A 16,030-nucleotide genomic window follows, 5' to 3' on the forward strand; every position below is an offset into this window, starting at 1 on the left:
GTTCTTGTGCATTATGCAGAAGACCCGACAGCAGCACCCTTATCCACTACCTCCTGAGATGTCCCCACACACAACGCTTCCGTGACGCCAGCTGGACCACCACTCCACGACCCCCTGACGGAGACACGATGATCCTCCCCATACTGGCCAGATACTATGTAAATAATATTGATAATGTGTTAAAGGAATATCCCTCCTTCCTTAGGCTTTAGTAAGCCCCTTTATAATATTTATACTGTATATACTTGTGACACTTTGCCAGATGCTTCTGGTGTTATTGTACAGGGGTACCTAGTGACAGCACTAGGATCCCGCTTCCTCTATCAAGGAATAAACTAGTGAAATTAAAAAATTAAATGTAGTGTACACTGTACAGTGGTCCCTCGGTTAACGAACGCCTCGGTTAACGAAATTTCAGTTAACGAATCACCTTCCATAAGAATCTTCATTTCGGTTAACAAAAAAAAATTCGGTTTATGAAATTCTTACTAAAATGTTTCGACATGCTTTGGCTTGCTCACCAGCTGGAAGATTAGTCCGCCAATACAGAAATCAGTTCTAGGGCTTACATTTGTTAAAATTGGAGTAAATATCAAGAAGGTTGTACTATTCAATAATTTTCCAAGTTTTATCTTACAATTTTTAGTAATTTTAACACTTATTTAATAATTGCAGTACAGGGAACTAGTTTTTGGTGCGCCCATCAGCCACTTCACTCATCCACCAAGGCCTCAGCTTGTATCTCTGTTCAGTGGAGGAAAGATCTTGCTTGTGGGTCTTTCGAACACAGAGTATTTTTACGTTTTTACAGTACAATTATTGGTCATTCTGAAATTTATTTAACACATTCACAATATATAGTGCAGTGCAGTGTTGATTTAAAGAAAATAATCTTGAATTACACCAAGTGAACTTAAAATTTTATGGGTGAAATGACGGCATCAAGCATGGGGTGATTTCTCTTCCACCCCCACTTCCTTCTCTTCTCTCTTCTCCTCCACCCCCACTTCTAATTCCCATCATCATCATCATGAACCAGGAGCCTTCTACATATACAACTCAAAGTAAGTGTACTTTATTGCATTTTTTTTTTTTTTACTTTGTATGTAATTTTTGGTGAGTTGGAACAAATTACCCAAAATCCCATTGAAACAATGGTTTCGGTTAACGAACGACCTTCTGGAACGAATTGTGGTCGTTAACCGAGGGACCACTATATAATGTAAAAAAAAATCTTCAACAATGTGATTTCACTGTCGGTTGGCTTAAAGCCACTAGAGGAAAAAGTATGAACACAATGAAGCTCAAATTTTTGTACGCCAGCCACCACCAGCTAGCCAGTTTGTTGTGTTCCTGTCTATCCCCTGCATTTTCTCATTTTCCTTCTTACTTCTTTTTATTATTTTGCCACAACTTGTTTGAGATCATAACAAGTTTCCCTCATGTTTGTCACTACATCTGTTCTAACAGGTCCAATCACTTCTGTCTTAACACACCATTTAAGCATTCCTGACTGATTTAAATATGCTGATGTATTTCCTTTATTTCAGCTAACATTATTTTAGGCTTATATGTTGTTAGCATCTTTCTTCTATCTTATGAAGCCAACACCTGTTGTACCCACTTTGTCTATGCTTTATCACCAGCAGTATACTACAGTACTATTACACTCTGGAATTACTGCAGGAGATAGAGTTTTCTTGTTTACACCATCCTATATCTATAAAACAAAAACAATAATAATAATTATCCTTGGCTAAATTACTGTCATACATTAAACAGGTGGTTTTGGATCTACAGTGATTTTGACATTGCTAAACCATCTAACTAATGTTCCACACATTCCATACCACAATATTCACTAAAACCTGCTTTTACAATCTAAACAAGACAAAACACTTGAAATAAAAACAATTAAAATCATAAGTTTTGCTAAAATCACAGGACATACCTGGGATGTCAGGTCACTGGTTGGCACAACTAGTCTAGTCACTGATGAGGTAAGGAATTTCACAGAAAACATCAACTACTTACCTTGGAGGCAAACTGCTATCTAGTAAAATGAACAGTATATCGATAATTTTGTAGGCCAAAACATGATATACTGCACGGTACTTGACCCTGTGATGTAGCAGTGATGACGACGAAAAGAGAAAATGAGAATTACCATTTCCTTTATACAGTACTGCTTATAGACATGCTACTTTAGATGATGGAAAACACTCCAACAAACCTTGTGTATGAGCCCAGGTAAAACATGTCCATCTTCCAGGTTGAAGTTGTCATGGGGTCCATACACATTAGTAGGAATCACGGAGGTAAAATTACAACCATACTGAGTATGATAAGCCTGATTCATAACATCAATCATCCGCTTTGCCATACTGTAGCCAAAGTTGGAGTGGTGTGGAGGGCCATTGTGGATCTGAGTTAAAAAAGATATCAGAAATTGGAAATGCAATTCCCAGAAGTGACCATATGCTAAACTTTACTTTATAAAAATTTCCATCACAATATCAATATCCTACCATGAATAACACTTCTCTTCCTTCATCTTTATTACAGGGCAGGTAAAAAAAATCACTAGGAAACTGTCATTTTAATTTTTCTGGGACTTAACATGCTGCTACTGTACACTGTCTCTAGCATCTGAGTCAAGTCCTAATTATAGACCCAACAACAAATGCTCACCTCCCAGTGAGATCCTCCAATGAGGCAACCTCACTGGGAGGCGACTTTACTATTCAACGATGATATGAACACAAAGAAAACCACTCTCCAAGCTCTTTCACTTAGCCCCTTGTATACAGGGTCCCCCTCTGAGCTGAATACAATCATCTGGCATTAACCAAATAAAATATTAAAAGTGGCATCCCAGTCGTGAAGGGGTTAAAGACATGGTACGAATAATTCAAATAAAAATAATATTTACGTCTGCCGATATGAACAAGGGGTTAAACTTGAAATTTACAGTACAGTAATATCTCCCGTTAGCAGGGCCGGGTTAAGACTTTCGTAGGCCTTAGGCACCTCCAAGATATGGGGCCCCATTTGACAGCATATTCACTAATAACACAAGCAGTTCACAGTATGTCTGCAAGAAGTGATGCAGTGTCAGCCCTATTCTTGAACTACTCAGAGATTAGCCAGAGTATGATCAATGTTGCAGAATTTACTGGGCAACCTCCTTCAGCTGCTCATGAAGCTAAATCCCTTGTCAAGAAACTTGATGCATTTGAGACTGCACTAATTTGTACTATTTGGAATGATTTGCTTAAAAAAATTAACATAGTCAATAAAGCTATTCAAGAGCCTGGAATTGAATTGGGCACAGTTGTAAAGATGTATGACAGTCTTCTGGCATATTTTTCTGAAATCCGTGATAAATTTGAGTTTTGAAAAACGCCAAGGGAATTCTATAAAAGTGACTACAAAGAGGAGATGCAGGCTGAACGCAAACGTATGAGGAAACAGGTTTTTGATGAAGGAGCCAGGGATGACACAGTCTCAACCAAGACTGCAAGTGACAGATTTCGAACACAGACATTTTATCCTATTGTAGACAAGCTCATTGTTCAGATGGGTAGACGCCAAGAAGCATATTCAGTGTTGTGTGACAGATTTGGTTTCCTGGTTGACAAATCACTGTCCCAGGATAAAGTGATCCTGAAAGCCAGAAATCTAGTGAAGACATATTCCAATGATTTGGAAGAATGTTTTGCTGATGAGTTTTTGCTATTCTCAAATATGTACCCGGAGGAGAAAACCGTGAATGGAATGCTGAAACAACTAATCAACTGTGGATTAATAACCAGTTTTCCTAATGTCCACATTGCATTTCGAATTTATCTTTCACTGTTTGCAACCAGTTGTGAAAGCGAGCGGTCCTTTTCCAAACTAAAAAGAATTAAAAACTGTTTAAGATCCACTATGGGCCAAGAGCGGCTCTCTTCTCTTTCCCTACTTTCAATTGAAAATGAACTACTTCGAAAGATAGACACTAATGACATAATAAAACAATTTGCACTGCAAAAAAGCCGTAAAGTTTTGATCAAATAAATATCTTAACTTAAAATCTGTGTCAATTTTCCGAAGCAGTTGCTTTGGCATATTGAGTATGTTCTAAACATTTCCTAATGATTACGTTGTAACTTGTATAGGATATTTCAGAAACAAAAGTATGTATTAGACAACTGAAAAAAAATAAAAATTTTGTGTACTCTTTGAAACAACTTTCTTCTACTATTTTGCTTTCATCTATGGCCAGAATATGCCTAAATAGAATAGTATAGAAAATAATCAAGTAACATAAATAGATACTAAAAGGATTAAGTAATAAATAAATGGAAAAAAAGTACCTCAGTATCAATTTAATAATAACCTGTAGAAAAAGGGGAAGAAAAGTTCTCGTTTTATTTTTCGTAGGCCCCCAATATCTCGTAGGCCCTTGACACTGTGCCTACTGTGCCTAATGGATAATCCGGGCCTGCCCGTTAGCCGGAATCCCTCAAACCCGGAGCTCTCCGATAGCCGAAATTGAAATGTTCTCTGAAAATCGTTCCCAAAGCCGGAATTTTCCGGAAAATTCCGTCTTTGGGAATGATTTCCCGTGGAGGCACATTTTCCCAAAAAATTCTGAGAAAATTTTCCAGATACCTGGAAAATTCCGGGGATGGAAGAGGTTTTCTGGCTTTGAGAGAGTCATCTCGTTACCCAGAAGTGCTCTGCACCAAGTGTTCCAGCTAACGGAGATATCACTGAAGTAATATCTCCGTTAGCTGGAATCCCTCAAACCCGGAACTCTCCGATAGCTGGAATTGAAATTTTCAGAGGAGCACAATTTCCGGGAAATTTTGATAAAATTTCCCGACACCTGGGAAATTCCGAGAAAATTTTCCCAATACCCGGAAAATTCCGGGGATGGAGGAGTTTTTCCAGGTTTGAGAGATGGAAATTGGGCGAATTTTCTGGAAATTCCAAGAAAATTTTCCTGTTACCCGGAAAATAACGGGGATGAGGGATATTTTTCCGGGTTCGAGAGATGATGTACAGGAAAGCCTCCAATAACAACGTTTCTATTAACGATGATTCATATTAAAGACCCTGGTTAATTTAGGACCCAATTCAATTTACGCCATTATTTTCTTCGTATTTACTACAAAAATATAATAAAAAATAAAAAAAATATAAATTTTCATATAAATAATAACTAAATCCCGATATGTTTTATACAAAACAAAAACACGCCTTGCGCACAGAGGCTGCCAGGCTTGTATAAACAGTCACAGCTGACGGGCCTTTGGTTTTCACGCATCTGAACAGGAACAGGAGAAAAACTTTCTCAGGTTTCTCTCAGCATTTTTGTGTCCTTATTCAACAAGAGCAAGATAGCAAGTGGTGGTATTGATGGTTCAAAAGCAAAAAGAAAGTTTCTAAGCTTAGCTGAGAAACAAGATGTGTTAAAATGATATGAAAAAGGTGAGAGGTCTGTGGATATTATATGGAGCAAGCAATGAACATATTTTCTGAAGTGGATCCATTAACAGAATGAAGCAGTAAAATTAACAGAGACTTGAAAAATGCAAATGACCTCTACATAAAGATGTATAATGAGAAAAGAAAGCAGCTCTGCAGGGTTCTTTAGACAGCTTTATTATTCGAAGGCCTAAACCATCAACTTCAGCTACACCATCAAATTCAGCATCATAAGCAGCTTCAACATCAACTTCAGGTTCAGTAACAGTTTCAGCAACAGCTATGACAGCTTTATGGAAAGCTACAGCTTCAGCCCTAGTTGAACCTGATGACTTCGTCATCTGAGTAAAAACTCGCACAATATTCATTGGCTGTCCTTATGTTTTAGACTTTAAGAATTTTTGTTTTACATTCGTAAGTATTATTTAAAACATATATGAACAGTAAATAAGAGTTGCTTTCATATTCTTATGTAGAGAAAGGACGGTATGTTTACACAGGGATGCATTTACATATGTTGGCATAGCACAGTCTCGCATTTTTCTTTACACTTAGTGGTTAGCTACTTCAATTGTTCCATTTATTAACATTAAATAACATAAATTAAAACGCATATATTAATTTTTTTTTACATTTATTTAATACAGCTACAACTAGGGTCATATTTTCTTCATTTTACTATGTAGAACAATCGTCCTGGCTGTAAACACTAACGAAAACAATGGCGTCCCATCTCCTCTTGTGTGTCCATATTATTATTCATTTATATTGTATAAGGTGCATTCATAAACATTATTCAAAGAATATGGTTTGCATTTTCATAAATTTTATTGTTTGGGGGGAAAAGAGGGTAAAAAGCCACACAAAAGATACGAAAAGGTCACACTTGGGAACGCATCTCATTATTACAGGTTGACAATCCCTTATCCGAAATCCTTGGGACCAGATGCATTTCGGTTTTCGGAATTTTTCGGATTTCAGAATGGTAAGTTTTTACTGGGATCAGTCACTGACCCACATTGGGGCCTGGGAGCTAAAATATAATAATAATAATAATTATAATAATAATAATAATAATAATTCATAGGTCGTGTTTCTCACTTTTGATGTTTTTTTCATTCTTGTATTTCTTTATTATTATTATTATTATTATTATTATTATTATTATTATTATTATTATTATTATTATCATTATCATTCTTATTTTATTTTTGTGTATTTTTTATTAAAAATTTTATTTACTATGAATAATTATTATTACAGTATTATCATTATTATTATTATTATTATAATTATTATTACTATTACATTTTCACCCCCCAGGCCCCGATGTGGGTCAGCGACCTGTGCGGATAGGCCTAAAAAAAAAAAAAAAAAAAAAATTCTCCACCAAAAAACTTTCGGTTTTCAGAGCTTTTCGGTTTTCGGAATTTCGGATATAGGGTTGTCAACCTGTATTGCTTTATTTTAATGGTAATTAATGATTCACTTTACACTGCAATATTGGAGGTCATATTACTGTCGTTATTCTAGGTTTTACTGTAATGGGCAATTTTTTGAACTTCCTAGAACATTTTTCCGTTACCCGAAAAATTCCAGGGATGAGGGATTTTTTTCCGGCTTTGAGAGAGTCGTCTCGTTTCCCCTGAAATCTCTCATTCCCAGAAGTGCTCTGCACCAATTGTTCCGGCTAATGGGGATATCACTGTTTACCACTAAAATCAGGATACGGAATGTAAATTCTCCCTTACGAAATTTTACCCAAAATATATAGAATTTTAAATTACTAAATGCCCCCAAAAATAATAATAATAATTATTTTAACCTTTCAGTGTGCAAAGTGACTGTAGCTGATTTTAAAATTATTTTGCTACACCGCAAAATTCTACTGCAGTCAATGGCGACATAATTTTTTTTATTCCCTGCTTAAATCAACAATATTACAAGAGTTTGAATGTACAGTAAGATCTTGTATTTCACGAGTAATATAAACTGGAAAAATTGAGCCAAATTGAAATTGTGCCAAATGCAAATACATAAACTAATGGGAAAATAACAATATAGACTGGCCACTCTACATCAACCTCTGATTTTCCCATTTATAACCTCCAAATGATACAAATTCTGCCTTTTTTGTGCTTTCCAGAAACTAGTTTTTAGGCCTTCCTCAAGTAATTTAATCGCACGCTGCTTATCCTGCATCAAGTACTTGGCAAACTTAACTCCCTTTGATAGTCCAGCTTCTCCTTTTCTTTATTTGACCTCTTAGGTGTGTCTGTCCCACCCCACCAGCACCAGTAGGACCCCCAGTAGAGGTAGAGGCCATTATCTTGACTCGACAGGTGGTAGCACCACCTAAAAAGCACACAATAACTGCCTGGGCGGTCGCTAGGAGGGCGCGGGCTACAACGCGATAATTGTGTTCTTGCAAACCTCTTTTACGTTCACCACCAGCAATTCGATCACCAGAACGCTTCTTGGAAACAATGACAGAAACCGCGCGATTCAACTGATCACGTGATGTAAACAGAGAGCGCTGGTGTAAACCATTATTAGTCCTCACTGCGAAACATTCTTTTTACTTATTCTTTTCATACAGTATTTATGGGTAACAGCTAAATTTGCAAAAAAAATAAATAAATAAATAACAATTTACAGAGTACCTCTTAAAAAACACTTCACAAACAAAAGGCATGAATCAATTGAACATGTGATGTCGAACATGAACTGTAAACATTGCATAACCCCGCGCCACGCTTAAAACGTTGAGGATGGAATCAAAACATTGAGGATGGAATCGCACTATAGCCAACATTCGTATGCAAAAGCTCGTGTTTTACAAACAGCGTTCCCCTAATCATCATACTAAAGTGCTCGCCAAATTCAAAAACGCGAAATGAAATCGTGCGAAATATGAGATCTTACTGTATTGCCAGCCCTAAGTTGTGCTCCATATTTCAGCAAAAGACAACCACAACTTACAAATGCAGACTCGCAGACAATGCCCGACGCCAGAACTATGCTATAGTAGAACGTTGATTTATAGTGATTCAATTTAAGATTATCGATTTAAAGGGACAGCCACAATTATGGACAATGTTTTAATTTAAAGCGAATCTTTCCTATTTTGCACGAGTCAATCTGGTGCATCATATTTTAAATTTCGCACCCAATGTTTCTCTGGGCACGCTACACTGTCCTAAGGGCAAAGCTGTACTGTAAATGTACTCAAAATAATGTACTAAAGGATTACTAAAATTTTTGTCTTGTGCAAACTATAGCATATTTATATTCAAATTAATCACTATCTTATAAGAATTCCAGCAATGTAAATATATTCTCCCCGGTCACTTCTGTGACATTTTATAAACCAAAAACAAAAACTCAATCAACTGACAGTCTCTAACATATCTCAGGGACCAGATATGGTGATAGTGCTCCAAACGGGGGAGCAGTTCACTCGTAAGGAGCCTTATGAGGTTCCATTCTCGGTCCAGTACTGTTTTTGTTGTACATAAACGACATAGTCCACGCCAGCTCACTCATAAAATACAACTTATTTGCAGACGATAGTAATCTCTATGCCAGCAACTCAGACCTCCATTCCTTGATGAGAACTATGAACACTGAATTAACTAAAGTCAGGAGCTGGGTAATACATAATAAACTGACCTTAAACCTTGAGAAAACCCACTACACGATCTTTCACAGAAGGAAAAACTTACCCCCAGACTTGGACCCCCTGTACCTTGGTATAATACAGTCCTCAAACGCGAACAAAATACTAAATTCCTCGGAGTTATTGTTGATGAGACACTTAACTGGAGAAACCACATACAAGCCATTTACACAGTAAAGTCAATAAACAGTGCGGTACAAGTTGACAACCCTTTATCCGAAATTCCGAAAACCGAAAAGCTCTGAAAACCGAAAAAAAAAAATTTTGTGAGGCAATTTTTTTTTTTTTTTTTTTTTTAACAGGGATTATCCCATCCGGGCATAGATCACTGACCCATATCGGAGCCTGGGGGGCGAAAATGTAATAGTAATAATAATAATTATTCATAGTAAATAAAATTTTGAATAAAAAATACATCAAAATAAAATAATAATGATAACAATAATAATAATAATAATAAAAAAAAAAAATTAATAATAATAATAATAACAACAATACTGTAATAATAAAATAATAATAATAAAGAAATACAGGAATGAAAAAAAAGATCAAAAGTGAGATACACGACCTAGACCTATGAATTATTATTATTATTATAATTTTTATTCTATTTTCGCCCCCCAGGCCCCAATGTGGGTCAGTGACTTGTGCCCGGATGAGCTAAAAAAAAAAAAACATTCTGAAAACTGAAAAATTCCAAAATCCGAAATGCCTCTGACCCCAAGGATTTCAGATAAGGTATTGTCAACCTGTATCATGTATCACACCCGACAGTCACTCACTCTCACAGCACTGAAAGAAATCTATCATGGTCTTGTCTACCAACACCTGATACATTGTAACACACTATGGGGGGCCTCTGGCTCTTCAAAAACACAATCTCTGGTTACTGCACAAAAGAGAGTTGTACGGACAATGACCTACTTGAAAAAACAGATCGCACAAACGAGAAATTTACTATCTTGAAAATTTTAAAATTCGAAGATATTAACACCTACTGCTGTGCCCTCTTTATTTACAAATCTATCAATCACTTGTTTGACAATAATTATTTCCAGTTCCAGAATAATAAGAGATATGCGCTCCTCTCAGTCCCAGACCTCCATAAAATATCACGGTGTGAAGGTGTGGAACAACTTACCCCCACCCATCCGAGCAAAGACTACGCTTCCTTCCTTCCTTTAAATCATCTCTTAAAAAATATCTATTGTCGTAAGTATTAATATTTTTTGTAACACTTACTATATTTACAGTACAGTACCTGTTTTTATTGTACCATCAAAACCGTTTTATCGGAAATTATCATGTAAATACATAAGTAATTAACACTGCAATAAACATATTTGCCAACTAGTCATAATCCTGACAGCTCTGTCCTCTTGTTCAACCTTATTACTGTACAACCCATGTTGTACTGCTCCCCCATTCTACTTATGTTTTCAATTCCACTGAAATTTATGTATACAGTGGTCCCTTGGATAACGAACTCAATTCGCTCCAGAGGGTCGTTCGTTAACCGAAAATTTCGTTAACTGAAACCATTGTTTCAATGGGATATTGGGTAATTGGTTCCAGCTCACAGAAAAGTATATACAAAGTAAAGCCAAAAATGCAAAGTCAGAAACACTCCTAAAATTCCCCTAAATCGCCCTTAAATCACTATATATAACGTACATATACACTAGAACTCTTAAATCACTACTGTAATGTGATACAGGTGATTAATTTTATCTCTTGTGCAAAATATATGACATTTATATTCAAATTATTTGCTGTCTTGCAACGATTCCAGCAATGCAAATTATATTCTCCTAACTTTAATCTGAGATATTATATAAGATAAACACTTTAAAGCCTAATGAAAACATGAAACTTTTGTCTGGGAAGGCAGGGGTAGGGAGGGAGGGAGGGAGGGAGGAGGAGGAGGAGGCAGTGGGGAGAATTGGAGGGCGGAGGTGAGGTGTATTTTGATTGACGAATAGTGCATCTGGTGAAGTGTAATTTGTTTGTTGCGTGTTTGTTTTACTGTAAATTCATAAGTGGGCAGAACATAGTTTACATTGCTTAAATCTCTTATAAGATAGTGGAAGATTAATTTGAATATAAACAAGCTAAAATTTGCATTAGACCTAAATTTTGTCCTAATTTAAATTTATTAAGAGAGCAAGAAATTTTGTATCTTGTACCAAAATATATGACGTTTATATTCAAATTGTTAGCTGTCTTTGCAAGCGATTCAACAATACGGTATACCTACTTTTAATCCTGAATATTATATATGATTAAAACTACAAAGTAGTGCTTTCCCCAAACATTTCTCGTGGAGTGGGGGAGTGGGGAGGAAGGCAGGAGCGTGGGAAGGGGGGAGTTGAGTTGTACTTTGACAGTTAGGGGGAAAGTCTGGTAAAGTATTTAATTTATTTATTTATGTTGTTGCTCATAAAATTGTAGATAAATAACCGGCCAGAATATAATTTACATTGCTGGAATTATTATAAGATAGTGATTAATTTGAATACAAACAAGCTATAATTTGCATTAGACACAAATTTTAGATCTAATTTAAGAATTTTATTAGAGAGAAAAATTTTATCTTTTGTGCAAAATATATGATGTTTATATTCAAATTGTTCGCTGTCTTGCAACGATTCCAGCAACACAAATTATATTCTCCTAACTTTAGACCTGAGATATTATATATGATTAAAACTGTAAGCCTAGTGCTTTCCCCCAAACGTTTCTTGGGAAGTTGGGGGGGAAGGAGGGAGGGGTGACAGTGACATGTTTGACAGTTGGCGCCTGTGGTGTGAAGTATTTAATCATTAATTTATGTCCTTTAGATTGAGTTTTTGTTTTTTGCTTATAAAATTTCATAGAAGTGACTGGGGTGAATTTAATTTGCATTGCTGGAATTCTTATAATATAGTGATTAATTTGAATGTAAACATGCCATAGTTTGCACTAGACAAAAATTTTAGTTACCGTATATCTCGGCCTATAAGGAATCGGGGTGCATAAGACGGCCCCCCCAAATTTCCATTTAAAAAGTAGCTTTTGAGCTCTATTCGCTGTATAAGACCAGTACCCCAAATGTGACCCTTACCCACTGACTCAGTAGTCCTTTACCAACCATCCTTGGTTTTTTAAAATAAGGCCAATTCACTTCAAGTAATGTCATCAAATGTTACCCGCTGGTGTAGTGTAAACACTAGTGACGTCACTGAAGCGTCTGCTATTTACCGGTAACTGGAACTAATGTCGGTGTCGAGTAAAATTTTTCCATTTACTTGAAATGGATTTACTGATTTATTTGTTTATTTATTTATTTATTTATAATATACTGTAACATATTAAACACACTGCAAGTATTTTCTTTAATTTATATGCTTGCTTCGCACGAGACGATCGGTGGTGAGAGTGTTCCCTCGTCTCGGTGGTGGGACTGTGTTCCCACTGTTTATACAACAGCTACTACCGTATTCTAATTGTGGTGTTTCATTAGGATTTGAGTGAAAAAGATTACGGTACTTACCATATATATATATATATATATATATATATATATATATATATAGAGTATATATATATATATATATATATATATATATATATATATATATATATATATATATATATATATATATATATATATATATATACATGCATATATACATACACACACACACACAGTCAACCCTCACTTTACGCGGTCCCACATTCCGCGTTTCCATGTTTACGTGGTGCCCTGCCAGAACCCAGGATGCTCACATTCCGCGGTGGGTGTACCCCTTTACACGGGTGAAGTATAATTTTTTTATTTAGCTCATAAAATTCATACAAATTATCCGGCCAGAATATAATTTACATTGCTGGAATTCTTACAATTTGTTGATCTGTTTTGAATAAACATCTATTAGATTTTGCATGAACATACAAATTTTTAGATATAATGTTTTACTCTGGTGTAAATATATTTATCTTTTGTGCAAAATATATGACATTTATACAGTGACCCTCGTTTAACGAACACCTCGGGATTAGCGTAATTTCGATTAACGAACTGCAGCTATAAGGATCTTCAATTCGGTTAGAAAAAAAAATTGAGTTGTAAGTTCTTCTACGAACCGACCACTCAACATGTTTTTAAACACTGACCGGGCAACCAGCTTTAATGTCGTCCGTAATACATTAATCGGTTCTAGGGCTTAAATTCCTTACTATTTTAGTAAATATCAAGAAGTTTATACTATTCAATAATTTTAAAAGTTTAATATTCAATTTTTAGTCATTTTAACAATTATTGAACATAATTGAAGGTAAAGTGACTAGTTTAATGCATGGCATCCAGCCTCTTAACACAGCAAACAGGAGTTAGTCTCTCTCTGTTTTCACTGGAGGTAACATCTTGCTTGAGACTCTCTTCAACTAAACGCTTTTTTTCTGTGTTTCCAAGCAAATTATTGGTCATTTTGAAATATATTTTACATATTGACAATATATAATGCAGTGCAGTGTTGATTTAAAGAAAATAATCCTGAATTACACCAAGAGAGCTAAAATTTTATGGGTGAAATGGCGCCATGGGGTGACTTCTCTTCCACCCCAATGCCTTTATCTTCTTCCTTCTCCTCTACCCCCATTCTAAATCCCATCATCATCATCATCATCCAGGAGCCTTCTACATACACACATCAAAGTAAGTGAACTTTTCTACCATTTTTGTTGAATTTAGGAAATTTTCGGTGAGCTGGAACCAATTACCCAAAAACCCATTGAAACAATGGTTTCGGTTAACGAACGACCTTCTGGAACGAATTGAGTTCATTAACGGAGGGGTCACTGTATTCAAAATATTCCTGGTCTTACAAGGAATCCAACAATGTCAATTATATTATCCTAACTTTAGTCTGATTTATTATTTATTACTATAAAGGTAAACAGTCTGGTATTCCCACACATTTATCTGGTAGGGAGGGTTGGTGGGGGGGAGGTAGGGACCGGCGACCGACCACCTGGCATGTGTGAAGAATATTTATTTTTTTTTTATTAACTGAAGATTTTTATTTTAGCTCAAAAAATTCATACAAATTACCCGGCCAGAATATAATTTACATTGCTGGAATTCTTACAATTTGATGATCATTTTGAATATAAACATCATATATTTTGCATTAGACATAAAATTTTTAGATATAATGTTTACTCTGAGTAAATATGTTATCTTTTGTGCAAAATATATGACATTTATATTCAAAATATTCCTGGTCTTACAAGGAATCCAGCAATGTCAATTATATTATCCTAACTTTAATCTGAGGTAATATTTAATACTAAATGTTAAAATCTAGTTTTTTCACCCACCCTTTCTCTTGAAGGGAGGGTTGGTGGGAGGTGGGGGGGAGGGTTGGGACAGACTGACCATCTGGCTCTGTTGGAAGAGGGGGGAAGGCAAGGTGGGGTACTTTGATTGACAGATAGTGTCTGAAGAATAATTTTTTTTTTATTAACGGAAGATATTTGTTTTAGCTCATAAAATTCATACAAATTACCCGGCCAGAATATAATTTACATTGCTGGAATTCTTACAATTTGGTGATCATTTTGAATATAAACATCATATATTTTGCATTAGACAAAATTTTTAGATAAAATGTTTAATCTGAGTAAGTATGTTATCTTTTGTGAAAAATATATGACATTTATATTCAAAATATTCCTGGTCTTACAAGGAATCCAGCAATGTCAATTATATTATCCTAACTTTAGTTTGAGGTATTATTTATTACTATACCTGGTTTTCCCCCCAAAATTTCTCAGAGAGGGAAGAGCCGGCAGTGTAGTGTGAGAGGGGGAGGGAGTCATGTCCATTATTTGAATGGACATTAACTTGGCGACTGTATTTCTCTATTTCTCTTAAGTATTAATTGTGTGCACGTACCATCATAAAATTACGATGTTATTTTTACTACAACATAGTTATGTGTCGTCAAAAAGTGGAGTTTGGGGATCGGCCTGGACTCCATTTCAATTAATCCCATATGTTATGTTATTCACTTTACGCGTTTCTCGCTTTCCGCGGTACCCTCCGGGTTACATTAACCGCGTAAAGTGAGGGTTAACTGTAAATGAATAAAGTTACATATATCGAGCCAAAAATAGTTGAAAAACTGTGTAGACAGAGCTTGGATGGCTAAATTTTAGAATGACCAATAATTTTAATACTGTATAAAAAACTGCACAAATATTAAAGAGCACAATTTTCTTGATATTTACTCCAATGGAAACGAATGTAAACATAGAAGAGATTACTGAATTGGCTGAGTAACTCCTCTGCTTATCAGCTGATGTTCAAAACAAAACGTGATTTTCGTAGGGATTTCGTAAATCAAAATTTTTTTCGTTAACCGAATTGAAAATTCTTATGGAATGTAATTCGTTTACCGAGGGACCACTGCACACGCACGCATGCACACACACTCACACATACACACATACAGTATTACCCCGCTTTACACGGTTTCACTTTCCGCGACTTCTCATTTACGCGGTACCTTGCCAGAACCGGACTTTCAACCGGACTTTCACTTTCCACGGTGCATCTACTCATATACGAGGTGAAGTATAATTTTTTTTTTTTATTTAGCTCATAAAATTCATACAAATTACCCGGCCAGAATATAATTTACATTGCTGGAATTCTTACAATATGATGATCATTTTGAATATAAACATCATGGATTTTGCATTAGACATACAAATTTTAGATCTTATGTAATAATTTGGTTTACACAAAGCAAATATTTTATCTTTTGTGCAAAATATATGAAGTTTACATTCAAAATATTCCCTGACCTGCAAGGAATCCAGAAATGTCAA

General features: G+C 35.5%; 1 protein-coding gene across 1 annotated transcript in view; it reads right to left on the minus strand.

The window, feature by feature from the left end:
- The window catches only part of LOC121859306 (GDP-L-fucose synthase-like), a 121,318-nt gene that overhangs the window by 34,143 nt on the left and 71,145 nt on the right, over positions 1-16,030 (minus strand). Inside the window, exon 5 of the mRNA XM_042356102.1 lies at positions 2,234-2,425. Within this exon, the coding sequence (XP_042212036.1) occupies positions 2,234-2,425 (192 nt within the window). The remainder of the gene's footprint in view (positions 1-2,233; positions 2,426-16,030) is intronic.

This window comes from Homarus americanus, unplaced genomic scaffold (assembly GCF_018991925.1).
Source record: "Homarus americanus isolate GMGI-L3 unplaced genomic scaffold, GMGI_Hamer_2.0 scaffold36188, whole genome shotgun sequence".
NCBI lineage: Eukaryota > Metazoa > Arthropoda > Malacostraca > Decapoda > Nephropidae > Homarus > Homarus americanus.